We start from the raw sequence: 20,261 nt of genomic DNA, 5'->3' as shown, positions 1-20,261 counted from the left end.
TTTGGCAAATGGGAAAGTTTAGACAGGTTGAGTGACCTGACCAAGGTAACCTAGTCAAGCACTAAAGCTTGTACTAGAATTCAGGTCTCCTGATTCTAACAACTTAAAAAAAGCCAGGCGAGGGGGCTTCCCTGGTGGCGCAGTGGTTGAGAGTCCACCTGCCGATGCAGGGGACACGGGTTCGTGTCCCGGTCTGGGAAGATCCCCACATGCTGCAGAGCGGCTGGGCCCGTGAGCCATGGCCGCTGAGCCTGTGCGTCCAGAGCCTGTGCTCCGCGACAGGAGAGGCCACAACAGTGAGAGGCCTGCGTACCGCAAAAAAAAAAAAAAAAAAAAAAAAGCCAGGAGAGAGAAAGACATTAAAAAACAAATATGCAAACAAAACCAAGTTTAAAAAAATTTAAGTAGAATTCAAGCCATGCGTTTTAAAAATCACTAATCTGCACATTTTGAAAATGTTTCCAATTATGCTATGTGTCCTAATTGTCCTACATTTAATCTCTCACTGCTGTTAGTTTTCCTACATATAAAGTGATATCAAGAAATGCTACGAAAACAGGCCTACACTGCCACAGGAAAACAAAATACCCTACCCTCTCTGTTCAGGAATACGAATGTGGGAGTGCCAATATAAAATTTTCCTGGGCTGTCGTTGCAGTTTCTCTAGCTACCAGCACTCTATCACTAGTTATTGAACTAAACAGCAGAGTGACCCTGGAGCAGAAATTGTCTTGTATGACCCACTTCCTCAGGTGAAAACAACAGGAAAGAAGAACGTTGACCTTACCCCAAGTTCAGATTCATGTTTTAACATATTTCCCCAAACAATTTACTCCTCCCCACCACCCCATTCATTCTGAGCTAGAGCCCTTCTGCACGTGACGAAGTGAACATGTTTAAATCCATCTAATTAACATTGGTGCCAGGCACATAGTAAGACTCCAGAAATGTTGAATGGCTAGTTGAGTGTCGGTTTTTTTTTTATACTTTTCAGCATCTTCTGGTTTCTTTTTAATGAACTTATATTACTTCCATAATCTGAAAGATAGTAATACTACTTTCAAAAAAAAAATCTAAGCCACTACATTTATACATCAGTGGGGGCCTTAAGACTAAGCAAGTCCTCCTGAAAAGGCTTTAAGAGGAGACAGAAGGCATCTTTAGGGGAGAAAGTGCATGCAAATGAGCCCGTTTAATAAGACACCAGCATCTCTGTCACTCTCGCCTCCAACTCTGACAACAGAAGGTCAGCACTACTTCTTCGCTCAGCAAAGCAGCAGGATGTCAGGTGGATCTTGCAAACACTGCCGTTATTTAACCACACATGAACGCCCGTTTTGTTCCACTCTTACCTTGCAGCTGCGGCCAGGAGATTTTTTGCATTGGGTGCTCCTGGGTCTACAGAGAGAGACTTGGCAGCTAACAGCAGCTTGCTGGATGCCATCGAGATGTTCTTGAGGTTCCCTATCACTTGGATCTGGTCTTCTTTCGTCTGGAAGGTCAAAAGGAGCCAGAGTAATTAGGGGCTGTCCATTTCTCCTAGGCAGCATTCAGAGCTAGGAGCAGCACCTTGAAATGGAAGCAGGTTATCTGTCTAGGTTGCATTAAGTTCGATTAGTCTGCAGAAGCCTAACTTGTCGAGACTCTGCCCAGTGTCTACCGTTCCCCAAACAGATATCCGGACCAAGATGCACACAACAGGACAGAAATCCAGCCCAAGTGGGTCAGCCAAGAGCTGTGCTGTCTTACAAGTGTGGGCATTAATGGGGGCGGGAGGGAGGGAGCGAGCGAGAGAGCACACAGACAGGGCCACAACTCCAGCATCCTGGGCTGGGGCAAGCATCAAGGGGCTTGTCCATCTCAGCCTGGCACAAACTACCATCACTGTCTGGACATTTAGAGCTGACTGCATCCCAGAAGCTCCCGACTCTGGAAAGGATACATTTCTCACCTGGCCTGCCGTCCGAGAAACAACCCTTTGTAGATAACAGAGTAAAAAACATCCTGGGTACCACTTTTAGGGAGTTCACAGGAGCTCGCAAAAAAAAAAAAACCCCAAAAAACCAGCTCCATAGGCTGACACCAGACCAGTCACCCTCCCTTGTTCTAAACAAGGGGTCTATCTGTTCATCTGAAAGAGGTAAGTTTGAATCACTTGACACTCAGGATCAGACATAGCCTTTTCAAGTGGACTCCCCGAACTTCAAATACATGAGTTTTTACAGTATTATACCACATTTGAAGTATAGGATGCAGAGCTGCCCTCCCTCCAAAAAGCATAAATAAAATGATGAGTTCTGTTGGAGGATCGTGGGAAAAGTTATCTGTCATCTCCAGGAAGAACTTCACACATAAGCTAATAGTATCTTTGGGAATGCCATTCCTGTGAGCTCACGGAGCTCTCTGAGCAGCAAAGACAGTGTAAAGGTGTGGGCTGCTCACAGCTTCCCCGCTCCTATTTGCCACTTGGCCTCAGGGGCCGACGGTCCACCAGAGTCGAGAGGGGCAAGGGTCAACTCCACTCAGCCACACCAGCCTCACCTGAGCCTGGCCCGCCATCTCAATGCCGGCATCGAGGAATTCATCGAAATCATCACTGAACTTCCCGGAGGCTGCGGCCAGCTCTCCGCTCTGGCCCCGAGTGGCATGGACCACCTCCCCCGCAGACTGGTTCAGATCGGCCGCTGCTTGGTTCAGTTCACTCTGGGCTTCCTGGAAAGGCTTCGTGCTCGGAGGTAACTATGGGAAGAGAAGGCACGTTGCAGGAGAAGTTCTACTTTGCATAGGAGAAACAAAGGTAGTATGTTGCAGAGGGAAGACAGACTCTCCTGGGATGCAGTTGTGAGTCACCTAGACTAAAAGGCTCTGTGTGGTCTGAGCCCTTGTTAAGGTTGACCTTCAAAATATATACATTCCCTTGAACACCTATTCAGTGCTAGACATAGTGGATCTAAAAATGGTAAGGACAGCTTTCCTCAGGCTTCTGGTCTCCTAAGGGGCAGACCCAGGATTCACACCTGGGCAGTCTGACTCGGGATCCACTCTCTGAACCGGCACTCTATCTTGGGTTTCTCAGATGGAAACTCTCAAAGGTTTAGCTTTCTGGAACTAAAAGGCAGATGCTATGAAACTTTAAATCCTATTCTTCTAAACTAATAGCCATCAATTTTATTCATCAGTTGGTCTTTGCTAACAATATATCGGATAGCTTTTCCACAGAAGTGCCACTAGCAGAACTGTAACTGTTTGTGAAAAGTTCCAGAGAGTTAAGCTAGATATTAGTCACACCACACCCATTGTTTGCATACCTGGTATAGGCCAGGCACCAGGCAGAGAAGAACCAAAGATGAACAAGGCCAAGTACCCGCAAATGGGACTCACAAAACAGGGAAGTGAACAGGCCCCAAAGTGAAATTCCACAGACTGCTCACTCTCTCAGTGAGTTCTGGACACTTGTATCCCTTTATCGCCTGATCGTCACTGCCTGAGATGTCCTGATAAGAAGTTAGATGATCATATACCCTCTCCCCCCATTCCTGTCTTACTGGGATGAGCCGAGAGCAAACAGCAACATGGGCTCAAAGAAAAAGTAAACTTTAGAAGCTCTACCTGGGAACTTGGCTGATCAGAAAGCAAAACAGGGAAAAGGCAAAAGGGCAGGAAAAACAGAACTCCTAAGGGAAAGGCTAGCTGCTCAGAGGTCCCCTGGAGGGGAGGAGACTCCATCCACACTTAAGGTGAGCCCAGTCCCCCAGGCGCCCCTGCCCGAGTCAAAGCCTCTCACCGAGTCCACCAGCAGCTTCTTGCTCGACTCCCCGATGCTCTTCAAGGCCACGTCCACATCCTTCTGCCCAGGGAGGCAATTCACGCAGTTATTCAAGGAGTGAGAGACAGCTTTGGCCACCTGAATACACAGAGGGAGAAAAGCCCCATCAGAAAGCAGGTTTCAGGGCAAACATTCTTGCACATGTGCTGGGAGTGAGCAGTGACAGTATGTAGAGCTAAAAGAGATGGGGAACTGATCTGCCAGCGTCTACCTGACACTGTTTACCGTAAAATCTCATCTAGGCCTCTCACCGGGGTTAACATCCTGTCTTAGCACAGGGTCTGACACAGCGATACAGCACACCCTACCTGCTCCCAAGGCCAGGCCAAGTCCTGACTGTGGCTCAAATACAACTCTCGAACACTGTCAGGTTCTGAAACAAAGATAACCAACACCAAGAGGAAGAGAAAGAGCTGCCTTCTAGAGAGCCCTGCAGAGGTCATGAGGTGGACGGAGGCCTTGAGTCCTTTGCATCACAGTTGGCCCACCCTGGGATGGATTTATGCTCAGCGACCCTCTGGTGCCATCATCCCACACCTCGCCCTGCCCAAGGGCAGGCGGAATGTTCTGAGCACTTCCAGACCAACTTGGAGTTGCCCACATGCTGCCTTTTAAGGATGTGTGAGGCTCCCTGTCTATGCTCTCTGGTAAGAATCATCTGAAGAGGCACTAGAGAGAGTTTAAAGCACCGAGTAGCTAAACCAAGCATATCTACCTCACCTCCCAGGCTAGGAAGAGGGATATATACGTAAGCACACACAGGCTCAAAACAGACATGCTGTGTCCAGGTCCTTCACGTTCTAACGGCAGGTCTCAACAAAGCCCCCCATACTTTCTGTTGACTGAACTAAGCACGTCTCACATTATGGGGGCTACCATGCCAGGCTTCCAAAACTGCTCACACCGGGCAACAGCCTGTCAATGCGTCCACCTCAGTGATGACCTTGATTGCCAGTTCTGGGCCTTACCTGGGCTAGTCTCTGCTGACTCTCTGCATCTCCAGGTGCGATCAGGGCCTGCTTGGCTTCTTGGATGAGCATGGCCGAGCCCTCCATCACGTCCCGGGCGGAATCTAACATGGCATGCACAGCCGCAGGGTCACTCGTAGATGCAGCCACCCCCCGGGCAGCCTGGGCCAGTGTTTTCAGAGCTTGGGCCGTCTCTCGAGCAGCCACCCCTGGGGATAAAAAAAAAAAAAAAAAAAAAGAGCCCGCCAGACTTTCTATTAGATTCCATCCAAAAGTTATACTTTAACTTGGGAGTAAGCCTCTAGACTAGAGCCTTCGAGAAAGGAGAGAATCCTTGGACAGTGCCTGGCACAGGTGGGCTCCAAATTGCTTTTTATAAAATTTGAATTGATGTCCTTCTCACAGAAGTAGCTCCAGCCATTGGCTCTGGGCTGCTCCAAGAGGGATGTTACAACAAATGCCACGCTAAAAACCATTTCCCTCTGGTTCCTGTCACTCCCACTACCCAACCTGTCCCTAGACCTAAAATACCAAGTGCATAGTATCAAACTCACAGAAGAATCATTCAAATTCACTTTTCTTTCCAGTCATTTTTATTGGGGCATAACTGACATGCAACAAAGTGAACGAGTCTCCCTGGGCTGCTCACTGAATCTGTACCAATGTGTATACCCACGTATCTGCCATCCATATGGAGACGGAACATTTCCATCACCTGTGTCCTTTCCCAGTCAGTATCCTCTCACACTGGAAGTAATCCCTATTCTAGCTTTTATCACCTTAGACTACTTTTACCTGTTCTTAAACTACGTGTTGATGGAACCACACTGTATGTATTCTTTTGTGTCTGGTTTCTTTCTCTGACCATAATGCTGTGAGATTCACCCATGCTGTTACACATAGCAGTACATTGCTTTTTCTTGCTGTGCCATATTCCATTATAGGAACACAGCAACATCTGCTTGTCCATTCTTCTGTTGCTGGACATTTGGGGATTGTTTCCTGTGTGAACTATTATGAATAAAGCTACAGGAAAAGTTCTCATCCCTGTGTTTAGGCAGACATATGGAATTGATTCTCTTGGATTTAAATCTAGGAGCTGAATTACTGGGTCATAGAGTAAGTGTATATTTAGCTTTGGAGGACACTACCACACTTCTTCAAAATGGTTTTGCCATTATACATTCCGCCAGCACTATATGAGAGTTACAGTTGCTCTTCATCCTGGCCTAAACTTACTAGTGTTAGATTTTTTATTTTATCCAGTTCTGGTGGGTGTATAGCATGCGGGAATCTTAGTTCCCCGACCAGGGATTAAAACCATGCCCCCTGTAGTGGAAGTGTGGAGTCTTAACCGCTGGACCGCCAGGGAAGTCCCTCACTGAGGTTTAATTCTTATATCCTTAGTGAGCAACGATGTTGAGCACTTTTTCATACACTCAGTGGCTGTTTGGACATCCTCTTTTGCGAAGTGCCTGCTCATCTTTGAATTCACTTCTAAAGATGATGGGATTCGGAGATAAACTATGAATATAAACTAGTCCTTAAAAACTACAGCGCCACCTCCCATAGAAAGAAGAGGCACCTTCCTACATGGTACCTAGTGCTTGGTGCACCCAAGAAAAAGAAGGAGACTGGAAATGCCAAGGCACGTTACAAAAGGCTCCTAGAACCTGGGGAACCGCAGAAGAGCCAGCCTCAAAGCTCATCTCATCGAACCATTTCAGATGAGGCCCAGAGCTGAGAAGCATCTTGTCCATTGACACACCTCTAGATCTGAGGTTAGTTTCTTAACTTCGGGGTCAGACTCTGCACAGTGTTCTTTGGGATAGAGAACTACAAGGGATTCTTGTTAGAACATACAACATCCGCTTGAAAAATTCACAGATGACTTGCTCTCTCACTACACTTTCAGGTGACTATATCTAAAGCCTTCGGCTGGATGGTCTCTAGGCACCCCTGAGCGTGGTCTTTACCGCCGCTGCTTCAGCCGAGTGGGCACAGACACAGCAGGTGGTCCTCTCTTTACTAGGGACGAGGCACCGAAATACAAGAAAGAACACAAAAGGCCCTGGGGATCCATAAAACAACTTCCCAGCGTTGTAGACTGGCTCATCTGTAGATATTTAGGAAGTCACATAACTCTACAATCTAATCAAGGCAAATTACAAAGCTGCCAATCTACCATTTATCACATGGCACTTCTGAGTGCAGCATGTGGAATGAACACATTTTAAACAAAGTGTTTTATATGGCAGAGGAGAAAGCATAAAGTAAAGCCAAGGTGAAGGAGAGTAAAAAGCCAAAGAGAAGAGTCACTGCACTTTTTTTTTTTTTTTTTTTTTGGAGACATCAAGGAGGGTTTTATTGTTTGTTTTTTACTGGAGTATAATTGCTTTACAATGTTGTGTTAGTTTCTGCTGTACCACAAAGTGAATCATCTCTATCCCCTCCCTCTTGGGCCTCCCCCCACCCCCTGTATCGCACCCATCTAGGTCATCACACAGCACTGAGCTGAGCTCCCTGTGCTGTACAGCAGGTTCCCACTAGCTATCTATTTTATACATGGTAGTGTGTTTATGTCAAACCTAATCTCCTGATTCACATTATGCTGAAGCTTTTGGCACGGGGTGGAAGGGCATCCTTGCTCAGAAGGGCACCCACCAGGTGTGGCTAAGACCTCATCCAGCTCTGCTGCTGACAAGCTGTGTGGACTAAACTGCTGCTGCCTTTTCCCTCTGGGTCTCAGTTTCCCACAGGTTATAGGAGAGGCTGAGATCACAGCTGTGACCATTGAAAATTCTAGGCTGTGATTTCTAGACCTCTCCCTCTTGCCTTCCTCGTTACCACGTGGACTCTTGAATCTCTTTCTATTTGAGTTGTATTATTTTGGAAGAATAAAACATTTATCATACGCAACTAGAAAAGTCATGTTCGTGAAAAAATTATTTACTGAAAAGCCTTTTATAGACAATTTTTCCAAAAGGCAGAAACCAGAAAAGCGGAATTCCAAAAGCCGAGGTATATCCACCCCACGTTTTCTGCTGAGGACTCACTATGAAATCTCAAGGCACATCAAGAATCCTCTTTGTTCTCAAGATTGCTTTGGCTATTAGGGGTCTTTTGTGTTTCCAGACAAATTGTGAAATTTTTTGTTCTAGTTCTGTGAAAAATGCCAGTGGTAGTTTGATAGGGATTGCATTGAACCTGTAGATTGCTTTGGGTAGTAGAGTCATTTTTACAATGTTGATTCTTCCAATCCAGGAACATGGTATATCTCTCCAGCTATTTGTATCATCTTTAATTTCTTTCATCAGTGTCTTATAGTTTTCTGCATACAGGTCTTTTGTCTCCTTAGGTAGGTTTATTCCTAGATATTTTATTCTTTTTGTTGCAATGGTAAATGGGAGTGTTTTCTTGATTTCACTTTCAGATTTTTCATCATTAGTGTACAGGAGGGATTAGGTTTCCCGCAAAGTGGAAGCCACACCAACAAAAGGATGAAAATGAACATCCAAGGCTGTACGTGGCTCAATTCACAGCAATATTCTCAATGGTAATGATGAGAATCATCAGTCATATCTCCGAGCAATCACCACCCTCCCCCCAAAAATTGTTCCTGTAGTCAAGGGTGCAACACCCCCCAGAACTGCCAGTGGGAAACACTGAAGCAGACTCCCTGCTTCAATAACCACAATCCTTGGAAGACACAGATGACGTTCACAGTATTCCTGCCGTCTAGATCTCAAATTATATTCAGCAACAGTCTTAAGGAGACACGTTAGTCATATGAAATACAGGGGAATTCTTTGTAATAGTGATTACTCCTGATCAGAATTCACGTAGATTGTGTGTAGACAGCATTAGACCACGTATCAAGCTCACAAGGTAAAAACCAAGTATGCAAGATTTTTTAATCTGTCCCAAAGGATCTGGAAAGGGTTCTATGTAACTGTACTCAGCCAAGAAGAAATGCATTTTGAACACTGTATTGGCCAAATAAAACCACATCTGCATTAGAACCTAGTCCAGTGGCAGCTCATGTGTTAACTTCTGAGTATCCCACACATCTTAGGTATGGAGGAGGGAACTGACACCGAGGGAGAAGCTGTCCACACTTGTGCTCTCTCCCTGCTTCCCATCCATTCTTCAACTTTCCTGTAATTGCCTTCAACAGGGAGAGCAGTGACCTCGTTTTTCCTTAAGCCAGTGGATGCTTCTTAAGTCCCTCTCTGCAGTGTCTTTCCAGGCAGCAATTAACTCTCTGAGTCGAGAGACATCCCTCTCTCCTGGTTTCCATGGTCTCTCCAAGGCTGCATGTTCTCGTTTCTTTCAAGGATTTCTAACGCTCAGCCTTCTCCTGGAATACTTGGGTTCCACAGGGTTATATTTGATAAAATTGTTCTCACTCTACCACTCTCCCTTATGCAAACTTAGCTACCCCCATGGTTTCAATCATTATCATTTTATTAAACATTTAGAAATATTTATCTCCAGCCCAGACTTCTCTACTGAGTTCTAGAGGTAAATATCCAGCTGCCTAATGGGCACCTCTCTGTGGATATCCTGCAGGGATTTCAAATTGAATCCATTTAAAGTTGAACCTGGGACTTCCTTGGTGGTCCAGTGGTTAAGAATCTGCCTTCCAATGCACGGGATGTGGGTTTGATCCCTGTTCAGGGAACTAAGACCCGCATGCTGTGGGGCAACTAAGCCCATGAGTTGCAACTAAGCCCATGAGTTGCAACTACCGAGCCCACGTGCCGCAACGAAAAGCACGTGTGCCGCAACAAAGACCCAGGGCAGCCAAAATAATAATAATAATAATAATAATAAAGTTGAACCTGGCATCCCTAAACTCCAGCCCTCAACATGCCTGCCAATGACCCTGTGTCTCCATCACAGTGATTCATACAACTCTTCGTTCAGCTATCAGGCTAAACTTAGAGCTGTCCGTGTTGCTTTCCCTATTCCCATTCCTACCAACTTCTAATCCATCACCAACAACCGTGAGGTCTCTTTTTCTTTAATCCATCCTTCATCTCCACTATAGGCCACTAACAACTCTTATCTGGATGAATGCAACAGCCTTCTCACTGGTCTCCCTGCCTCCAACTTTGTTTCCCTCCAATTTATCAGCGCATGAAAAGAAGGGCAAAGTGCGTTAAGGGTAATCGAGACTGTGTCCACAGACGCAAATTCTTCAGTATTTTCACATGCTCTGAGCTTCAATTTCAATTTATTTAAATTGGCTTATGAGGCCTTTTACGATCTGACCCCAGCTGACCTTCCCAGCCTTATCTTCTTACTCCCTACCTCCTTGCCTTTTACTTGGATCCTTCTCACTTCATTTCATCAGCCTTCTTCTCCTGCCTTTGGGACTTCACATATGCTATTCCCAAGTCCACCACCACCTAGTTGGCGCCTGCCAAAATGAAATGGGGATACTTCTAGGCTGTTCTTCAGACATCAACTAGACAGTCTGTCATCCTGGATGTTATCAGTATTGGATGACGCAACCTGTAAAGCAGTCTTTCCTTCATTAAAAATTCATTTCATCATCTACACAAAATCTGGCAAGATTTCAGGAATGTGTAGAAATTCTTGAAACTACATCTCTCATATGCCCTAAGCTTTTAAGAATTTACATACACTTTTCTTTCTCCTTGAATGCTAAGTGAGTCGTAATAATCCTTAAAACCCCGATCAGGTGTCAATTCTGCTTTGGAACGTTCCCTCACCCTCTCAAGAGGACAGAATTGTACATTCTTACTGTTGCAGGTACTATATTACACTATGCCGTGATAACTCTTTTTGCGCTCCTATTGTGCTCTTATTTTCAAAGTAATAAATATACACAGTTTTTGAAGAACCAAAGAGGGTTTTCCTTATAGTGATGGAAAGAATAACTTATTGCAGATGAACCCTCCCCCTCAGAGAAACAACTAGAAACTCTGGAAAAATATAGACAAAACATCTGCTTGAAGGCACTGGAGAGATACCAAGGAACCAAGGTAACGAAAGCCAAGACCTTGGAAGAGAAAGAAAGTACAGAGAAGTGAGTACAACACTGCTTTCCCCCACTCAAGGCATTTTCTAATTTGTAAACTGTTGCCCAGAAACTGAGAGGCTGAGCAAAACTTTCTGAAGTTGCATGGGGATGGGAAGATAAAAGAAGCATAGTTCTGAGCTCAACAATCAGAATGGCCCCCATAAACATCACAGATGTTTAGACAGGAGGCACAAAAGGCTACACCCTACAAGGTAAACTGGAAATGGACTTCGCAATATCCAATCAGTTCGGTTCCGCTCGTATTATGGTGATCTTCTCTTTTTTTAACCACCTGCTAAAATAAAAGATTAAGAACTCTGTACGGAAGAAAACACAATCTAGAGCCTCACAATGTACATACCAATGATTAGCATTAAATTAAAAAAAATTCAGAAACATCAGGAGATAAGGTCAATGGTTGAAAACCAAGAAGAGAGAAAAAAAAAAAACAAAACAGAAGACAAAACAGATAACAAGACGCCCGTAGGTGATCCTGACATTGGAGTTACTGAACCTGGACTTTAAGTAAATGTAAAAACTATGTTGAAGAAATTAGATGACAAGATAGAGAATTTCAGCAGAGAAACGGAAAGTACAAGAAAGCCATCAAAAGGTTATAATAAAACTGAAAAATATGACATTTAAAATTAAAAACTCAATAGAAGAGTTTGAAGTTAGGAGGAATAGTGAGCTACAGATAAATCCAAAAGAAAACCACACAGAATAAAGCATGGAGAAGAAAAATTATGGCCAATATAGAAAAGAGCATAGGAGACACACAAAACAGTGAAAATATCTAACATAGGGGGTAGCTGGAGTGTACAAAGAGGAGAGAAAAAAATGGGACAGAAGCAACATTTGAAGATATAGTGGTTGAGTTTTCCAAAACTGATCTAAGACAGCAAATCCCATCTTTAAGGAGTACTAAAACCCAAAGTGGGATAAATAGGCAAAACGACACAAAACAAAACTCCTCTAGGCACAGTGCTTGAAAATCAAAGACTGAGAAAATTCAAAAAATGAGTAGTAGAGGGGAAAACTAAAACCACATTACCTGTGGAAGAGTAAAGTGACAGCTGACTTCACAACAGAAATAAAGGAAGCCAGAAGACAACGGAATAACATCTTCAAATGCTGACAACGGAATAACATCTTCAAATGCTGGAAGAAAATAACTGCCAACCTAAAATTTTACAATACGTAAAATTATCTACCAAAAATAAAGGCTAAACAAAGGCATTTTTAAACAAACAACAACTGAAAGAATTGGTCACTGCAGACTCACACTAAAGGAATTAATGCAGGGAGTTCTTTAGGCAGACGAAATAATCCCAGGTGGAAGCACATTGCGATGCAGAAAGGAATGAACAGCAATGGAAAGGTCAATATGGAGGAGCATTTAATCAATACTGACTATGAAACAACTTTGAGGCAGTACTGAGGAGGTTAAATATATGTAGAATTAAAGCACTCAACAAAGAAAGGTAAATGAAGTTAAGTGTCCCAAGATTCTTGCACTGTCCAGGAAGAGGTAAACATACTAACTTATATTATACTTTCAAAAAATTGTTCAAGAATAGGCAGTGAGGGGCTTCCCTGGTGGTGCAGTGGTTGAGAGTCCACCTGCTGATGCAGGGGACACGGGTTCGTGCCCTGGTCTGGGAAGATCCCACATGCCGCGGAGCGGCTGGGCCCGTGAGCCATGGCCGCTGAGCCTGAGCGCCCGGAGCCTGTGCTCTGCAACGGGAGAGGCCACAACAGTGAGAGGCCCGCGTACAGAAAAAAAAAAAAGGCAGTGAATGTACAACTAATAAACCAATCAAGGGAAGAGAAATAGATTTTAAAAAGCACATATAAATCTGAAAGAAGGCAAGAAAGGAGAGAAAAAGGAACCTAGGATAGGTAGGACATATAGAAAAGAAATAGTAAGATGACAAATTTAAACCTCAATATATCAGTAATTACATTATATATAAGCAGACCAAATACTCCAATTGAACGGAAAATACTGTCACACCAACAAACAACTCCTCCCCCCTCTGAAAGAACAACTACATGATACGCATAGGTATGCATGCATACACATGCATTAAATATAAGCATAGAGAAAAACTGAAAGTAAAAGGATGGGACAAGATTTATGATGCACACTATAATGAAAACAAAAACTTCTATGCAAAAAACTATAAAACAGTATTGAGAGAAAGGAAAACTAAATAAATGTAGAGATATACCACATTCACAGATTAGAAGACTCAGTAATGTAAAGATTTCAATTATCCCCAGATTCAGGTAGCCCCGATCAAAGAAACAAACAAATAAAAAAACAAGCGAAAGGGTTTTTTTGGGGGGGAGGGTACAAATTGACAGGCTGATTCTAAAATAGATGTGGAAATACAAAGGGTCAAGGAAAGTCAGCACTAACTTGAGGAAGAATAACAAAGTCAGAGGACTGACATTATCAGATATTAACAGTTAGTATAAAACTGCAATGATTAGGAAAGTATGGTACTAAGGTAAGATCAGGCAAGTAAAGCAATGAAAAAGAAGCAAAAGTTCAGAAATTGACTCACATTTATGCCCTTAATTTATAAGGAAATTGCCCTCAAGACCACTGGGGAAAGGAGGGTCGCTTCAGAAAGTGGTGCTGGGTCAAATGGTTGGATGCCCTGGTGCAAAAACAACTACACTAGGACCCTGTTTGCCCACATATAAAACTCAATTCCAGGTGGATCGTAGTTCTAAATATGGAAATAAAACAACAAAGCCTTTAGACTATAACAGAGGAGAATATCTTCATGACTTGGAGGAGCAAAATTTTTAAATCGGACACAAAAAGCACTACCCATAAAGGAGAAGTGTACATTGGACTATATTAAAATTTAAGTTCTGTTTATCAAGAAACACCTTTAAAACAGTGAAAAGGCAAGCCACAAGATACAAGAAATACATGTATATGTGACAACTCCTGCAAATAAATAAGGAAAAGGCAGAAAACTTATATTTTTAAAAAATGGGCAAAAGACATGAAGAGATGCTTCACAAAAGAAGGTATCCAAATGGTTGATAAACTGAAAATATCCTCAACTGCATTGCTCCTCAGGGACATGCAAACTAAAACCATAATGTGATTCTACTACACACTCAACAGAATGGCTAATATTGACAAAGCAGATGTGGTGACCAGGATGTAGAACAAGTGGAAATTTCAGATACCGCAGGAAGGACTGTAGCTGAGTGGCCGCATAGCCTATGGCCCAGCAATTCCCCTGGGATACCAAAAATGCTCATTACTTGATGTTGGTGGGGGTTTTTCAGGTGCATTCAATTTGGGATAACTCATGAAGATATACATTTAGGACTTATGCTCTCCTCTGGATGTATATTATTCTTTAATAGTAATGTATATTTCAAAAAAAAAAAAAAAATTCAAGCCATACTACTATATAACAAAAGTAACAATCCATCTCCTCTTCACCTGATTCCTACTTATAGAGCCACTCAGTTCTTTAAGGTTTCTTCTGATGGACTGATGGATGGATGGATGGATGGATTTATTTAATTATTTATTTATGGCTGTGTTGGGTCTTCGTTGCTGCATGCGGGCTTTTCTCTAGTTGCAGCGAGCAGGGGCTACTCTTTGTTGTGGTGCATGGGCTTCTCATTGCGGTGGCTTCTCTTTGTCACAGAGCACAGGCTCTAGGCACGCGGGCTTCAGTAGTTGCAGCTCGTGGGCTCAGTAGTTGTGGCTCACAGGCTCTAGAGCGCAGGCTCAGTAGTTGTGGCGCATGGGTTTAGTTGTTTCGTGGCATGTGGGATCTTCGTGGACCAGGGCTCGAACCTGTGTCCCCTGCACTGGCAGGTGGATTCTTAACCACTGCACCACCAGGGAAGTCTGATGTAGTTCTCATTTTCAAGTAATGGGCTAATACTGAAACTTCTTGATGTCTCCATTTTAGATAGAAACAGACTTCCTACTATGATAACATTCTTTTTTTTTTTTTTTTTTTTTGTATCACCAGGTATTTTTCCTTATACATTCTGTTCCTTATACAGTACTCCTGGTTCAGGGGTACCTGGTGTCTCCAGGGCTCAAACCCTCCCAGAGTTTTGCAGCACCAATCAGCTTGCTTCTTGTTGGCTTCCCTATCCCTGGACACCTTTAGGTTTTTATTTATTGGGGTCTCTCAGTTACCACTCTTCTGTCTCCTTCCATCTTCGACAACTTCCTTGAGATCTTACTTGTTTTCTTCTCTCTCATTTTCTTTGACTTTTTCTTTCTTTCTCTCCTTTAGTGGGATTTCAAGAGACATACACAGTTGCAGAGGTCTATAATTACCATCTGCTTATAGTCTAATGGGGTGACTCAAATAGTTTGGGGGAATCATATTTGATCAGTCTTTGTATGCTTAGCATCAAGCCCAGTAACAAGCATGTTGAAAGTGCTTGAAAAATGTTTGTTGAACTGCTGAAATAAAAAAGTCAGGTTCATTGTCAAATCAACAAACTCCCCGCACCAGCCCAGTGGTCTGTACCTGGCCTCAGGGCATCACGAAGGGTGTGAGTCTCACCTGTGTAGTGCTCATTGCCTTGAGCAGCACAGGTCAGGAGCTGCGCCATGGAGGAGCCCACTGCTTTAGATGTACTTCCCAGGTCCTGAGCACATTTTTCCAGCTGTAAGAATATTCAAGGAGGAAGACAGCTTAGAAGAGGCAAATCATCCACTAAAGTCTTAGCCCCAAAATAATGCAGATCAAACTCTGGGCCTCAACTCTTTCCCACCTAATACACCAATGGCACTGAGTAGAAGAAGATAGAGGGGAAAGAACCCAGGCTTCAGGATACACAAAGGAGTTCACACCCTGCCTTCTGCTTCCTTCCCCCACTTGCTAGCTGTGAGAGATTGGGGGTAAGTCACTGAACTCTCCAAGTCTCTGTGTCCTGAGATCACAGTACCTAGCTCAGAAGGTTTTCAGAGAATTAATGTAGGTACTCAACAAATGGTAGCTATTAGTATTATGCTTTCAGAAGCTAATTCAGAAAGTCTGCAACAAATCCTTAGTGAGAATTAATTATACCTTGGCAGGAAGTGAGCAGACATCCAGCTGTTCCACCTTCCTGGCACGTGGGACCATTAACATTGTTCAATTTGATCATTATACTTTGCGGAGTTCTAACCAGAAGGAAATGCAATAGGAATAGAGGTTTGGGATGGTAAATGAGATTATGGAAACGGGCAAAGAGCTTGCTTCCCATGACGAGCACGTCATCTTGCTTTGTCAACGGAATAAATAATTCAGAGAATAAAGTCAATAAAGGCCTAGGGTAAGGGTAATTATTCAATTACTAGATGAGGACAACATTTTGGAAGAGAACTTCCGGGCGTGCTGCGAGAGTTCAGAAAAGCATCAGGAAATGTATGCAGTTTTAACCCCACAACATGTTTTCTAAGAGAGGCATTTCCTTCAAGTAAAAAACAGAGCCTGGTCCACTGTAGCCAACAGTGTAACACAGTACACACATTTGTTTAGGGCAAACAATGTCTTTAAAAATTACATGATGTTTCTTGCATTCTAACTGACCGGTTGTTTCATGTGAAGGCAGAATATGTGTCATGGGCTCCTGGAGCACAGAAGTCTGCAAAGGGATACCTGGACCACTTTGCAAAGCTGCTGGCCCAGGAGCCAATACTGACTTTCTCTTTAGCCGGGGCACCTTAGTTAAGTGATTTCCTGAGTTTCCTGTTTTTACAATTAGGGGTAGCTTGATTTCACAAATATTTTCCGAATGCTTCCTATGTACCAGGCATTGTTCAATGGTAAATTAGATGCTCTGGTAGTCCTTTTATACTCTAAAAGTTTTTAGTTTTTATCCAAAGAGCAGCAGTAGTTAAGAGTAAAAGTTCTCAGTGTGAAAAATCAAGGCATGGGTTTTGGAGTCCTATAGATCTGGGCTCAACCCGTGGTTCTGATGCTAACTGCCAGGTAACATTGAGTAGAACAGGGCACCTCTTTTTTTCAGCTGTAAAATGGGGTGAACAACACTTGTTCATTAGGTTACTATCAGGATAAACTAGGCTGACTGTGTGTGTACACACTGCATAACAGGTGCTTAATAAATGAAGCTATTTTATTAGTAATGTTCAGGAGTGAGGGAATGGAGGTACATACAAATGAGGATGACTGGTAAAATTTTAGCCAAGAAAACCCTGGCACAGGCATCAGGAGGTATCATAACGTGATCAAATTAGATTTCTGGAGCCAACATTCCACTTGCTGTTGTGGCTTTACTAGAGTAAAGTGCTTTGCCACTGCCCACCCCAGTGCCTTGCACTATGGAAATTTTTTTTTTTAAACATGACTGTTGAAAATATATTCTGTGTTTATCTTTATAACTTAATTGCCACCCACTTCGTAGATAAAATACTTTAGACATAGAGGGGATTGGGACTTGCCTACAGCTAGTGGATGACACAACCTGGACCAAGAAGCCAGAACTCCTAGGTCTAAACATAGCTCCTCCAGCTGCACTGGGCATTCTTTTCAGAAAAAGCCTGCAGGATTAGAACACTGGCCTCTAACGCCAGCAGGTCTTGATTATGGAAAAGAGGGATGAATAGGAACTGATGCCTGGTCATCCCCAGCCACACCCCAGGCAGGTACACACAGGCCCATCACCACAGGGCCCCTCAGGGCCATCTTTATCATAACACTGTTCTAGAGAAATGTGGCTATTCTAGGGCTTTGCATTAAAAACACTTGAAACTGAGACACACTGACCACCCCTCCCCCCCAACTCTAAAAGTGTCTTGACATCCTAACAGAGGTAGAGTCCCAGACCCCAGCTGCCACCAACATCTCCTACCGTCTCCCCTGGGAGTGGCTTCAGCTGACTCTCCACGGCAGCCATCTTGGCATCCTGCAGTTCACTCTTCAGGGTCTGCACAGTGCTCAGTGCTGAATCGATTTCCATGGGACCACAGGCTTCATGGGCCTGTCAACAGAGTTGGGAATATGTGCACAACAGTCTGCTCGGGAAAAGCATCCCCAGTACCTTGCAACATGTGAAATGCCTTTCTGGATACAACCAATGACTCTCCAAATCTAGCAATAGGAAGCAAGGGTAATAAGCATTTCCTGAGAGCACAAAATCATGCTCAATCAGGACCTCAGTCCTAAGTTCCCTAAATAATCAATTATGTGTGTCTCATAACTGGATATACTTAAATTTTCCTTGAAGCTGTTTATATCTGAAATACATTACCTCTCAAACTAAGAGGATCCTTATTCACTGTGTCTGGGTTCTAGACATGGGGCACCTAGCACAGTATGTGTGCACACAAAAACTTGGGAAGCATGGGGCGGATGAAGGAACGAATAAACAAATGAACCCTGGACTCTACAGACAAGTCTGTGTCAACCTTACTGAATCTCTTTACAAATTTCTAGATTGTAAACCATTATTGTTCCATACTGAAGGCTATGAAACATTTTTTTTCCTTAATAAAAACTTTTAAGAAAACTGCTTCATTTTTGTGATCATCTAGAACAGTGGTCTCCAAATGCTTTGATCACACACCCCCAACATGCATGTTAATAAATTATACATGTAAATGTTAGTAAATTATACACATATAAGTATATTAAATACTGGTGTTTCTTAACTTCTTTCTTTTTTAGATAATAGTAACAACAGCAGGAGTACACACTATTTGATTGATTTCTGTGTGTGAGTATTACTAGGTGACAATACTGAGGCAAAGAGAGGTTAATTAACTTGCCCAGGTCACAAAATTAGTCAATGGCAAGGCGAGAATTTGAATGCAGGTGGTCTGATTTTAAAGCCTGTATTCTTAACCCTTACACTATATACTAAAATCATAAAAAGCTCTCACAGAGTCTTCCTGAACCCAGTGCACAGTGTTGCCTGAGCCCCACTTTGGGGCTCACTGCTCCAAAGCAGTTGTTGGAGGTGGGTGTGTCATTCAGTCACTGAGGAAACTTGTTAAAATGCAGACATTTGGGCTGTATGACCAGAGATTCTGACTGGGGTGCTCAGAGGTGAGGCCCAGGGACCTGCATCCTAAATGCCCCCATGTGATTCCAGTGCAGATGGTCCCTGGACCTCTCTTTGAGAAAGAGAGCTCAAAATAACTTTTTTATTAGATATAACCTAAAACTCTAGATATTTTTCTTTGCTGATGTAGTGCACTGTTTAGATTACAAATTCAAATCAGCTTCTAACCTTCTTCCCTTGCTCATATATGAGGCTGCCTGTTTCTATAAAAGGATTGTTACAATGAGGAAAAATGAATTCATGCTAGAACTTCATGCTAATGCCACATCAAACAGTACAGTAATAAGGCCCTTTGGTAATTAACACATCCCAGAGACAGAAATGCATTAATCCCCAATTCTGTTCTATTGAGGATCTTGTTAAGGTGAATGCTCCCATTTAAGAGGTGGAAAGCTTTCAGGGCAAAGATAATATAGAGGATCCTCCAAAATAGATTTGCTGCCTAAATAATGTTATTAAGTTCACAAGATAACACCTGGAAGATATGATCACTTGCTATGCCCACAGTTTACCTGGCACCAAGAAACTGATGACCGGTCTCCCCTAAGACTATGAGAAATAGATCATTGCTTGTCCCAGGGCAGGGGAGGAGGGGAAGTATGCAACTTAGCATAGTTTAACCAAAGTCATCTGTAACCAGAAAGTGATAACTAAGTTGAGGAGATAGCGGCTAAAAGGGGCAAAAGCCAATCCACACGAGCATATTTAGTGGTCAAGCAGATGAAATGGACAACTGCACCAAGAAATATGCCAGGCAGTGTTCAGGCCCCGGGGAGCACCCAAGTCACACCAATAGTAAGGAATTAAAAGCTCCACTCCTGACAAGCTAACTTCCGTGACAAGGGTCCACTTGCCTTCTGCGAGGCGGTACGTAGCTCTGCCAAGCTGGTGGCAAGGTTCTTGGCACACTGGCTCAGCTGCATGGCTGCAGCCTGGTCACTGACAGTGGGCACTGCGGCTTTAGCAGAGGACACCATCTTGCTTCCAGGCTGTGGAGAGAAAAGCTGAAAGTAAGACAGCTCCTGGGCAGCAAGAGTCAGAGTAGAGACCCAAGCAGCAATGCCGCCTTATCAGCCAGAACTTACTTTGCCCTAAAACAAGGAATATTAAAACCATCTAGTTTCCCCTCATAATTGCCAACTGAAATCAGATACTCTAGGGCAGTACATTCTAGGAATGTTTGAAACAGAAAGTATGTGTCTTCAGACTGGCTGAATGGATACAGAAACAAGACACATATACATGTTGTCTACAAGAGACACACTTCAGACGTAGGGACACATATAGACTGAAAGTGAGGGGTTGTAGACACATATACATGTTGTCTACAAGAGACACA

The 20,261-nt window shown here is 43.4% G+C and overlaps 1 protein-coding gene across 3 annotated transcripts in view; it reads right to left on the bottom strand.

The window, feature by feature from the left end:
- The window catches only part of TLN2 (talin 2), a 451,691-nt gene that overhangs the window by 107,388 nt on the left and 324,042 nt on the right, over positions 1 to 20,261 (bottom strand). For all 3 annotated transcript variants that reach the window (XM_082618383.1, XM_082618385.1, XM_082618384.1), the window contains exons 26-32: positions 19,777 to 19,911; positions 17,711 to 17,839; positions 15,418 to 15,520; positions 4,795 to 5,003; positions 3,785 to 3,904; positions 2,542 to 2,739; positions 1,353 to 1,492 (exon numbers count right to left, since the gene is read on the bottom strand). In XM_082618383.1, coding sequence (XP_082474509.1) covers positions 1,353 to 1,492; positions 2,542 to 2,739; positions 3,785 to 3,904; positions 4,795 to 5,003; positions 15,418 to 15,520; positions 17,711 to 17,839; positions 19,777 to 19,911 — 1,034 coding nt within the window. The remainder of the gene's footprint in view (positions 1 to 1,352; positions 1,493 to 2,541; positions 2,740 to 3,784; positions 3,905 to 4,794; positions 5,004 to 15,417; positions 15,521 to 17,710; positions 17,840 to 19,776; positions 19,912 to 20,261) is intronic.

Source organism: Mesoplodon mirus, assembly GCF_964341445.2.
Source record: "Mesoplodon mirus genome assembly, chromosome: 4".
In the NCBI taxonomy this organism is placed as follows: domain Eukaryota; kingdom Metazoa; phylum Chordata; class Mammalia; order Artiodactyla; family Ziphiidae; genus Mesoplodon; species Mesoplodon mirus.
Note: the sequence above shows the minus strand (reverse complement) of the source record. Positions and strands in the feature narration are given on the sequence as shown.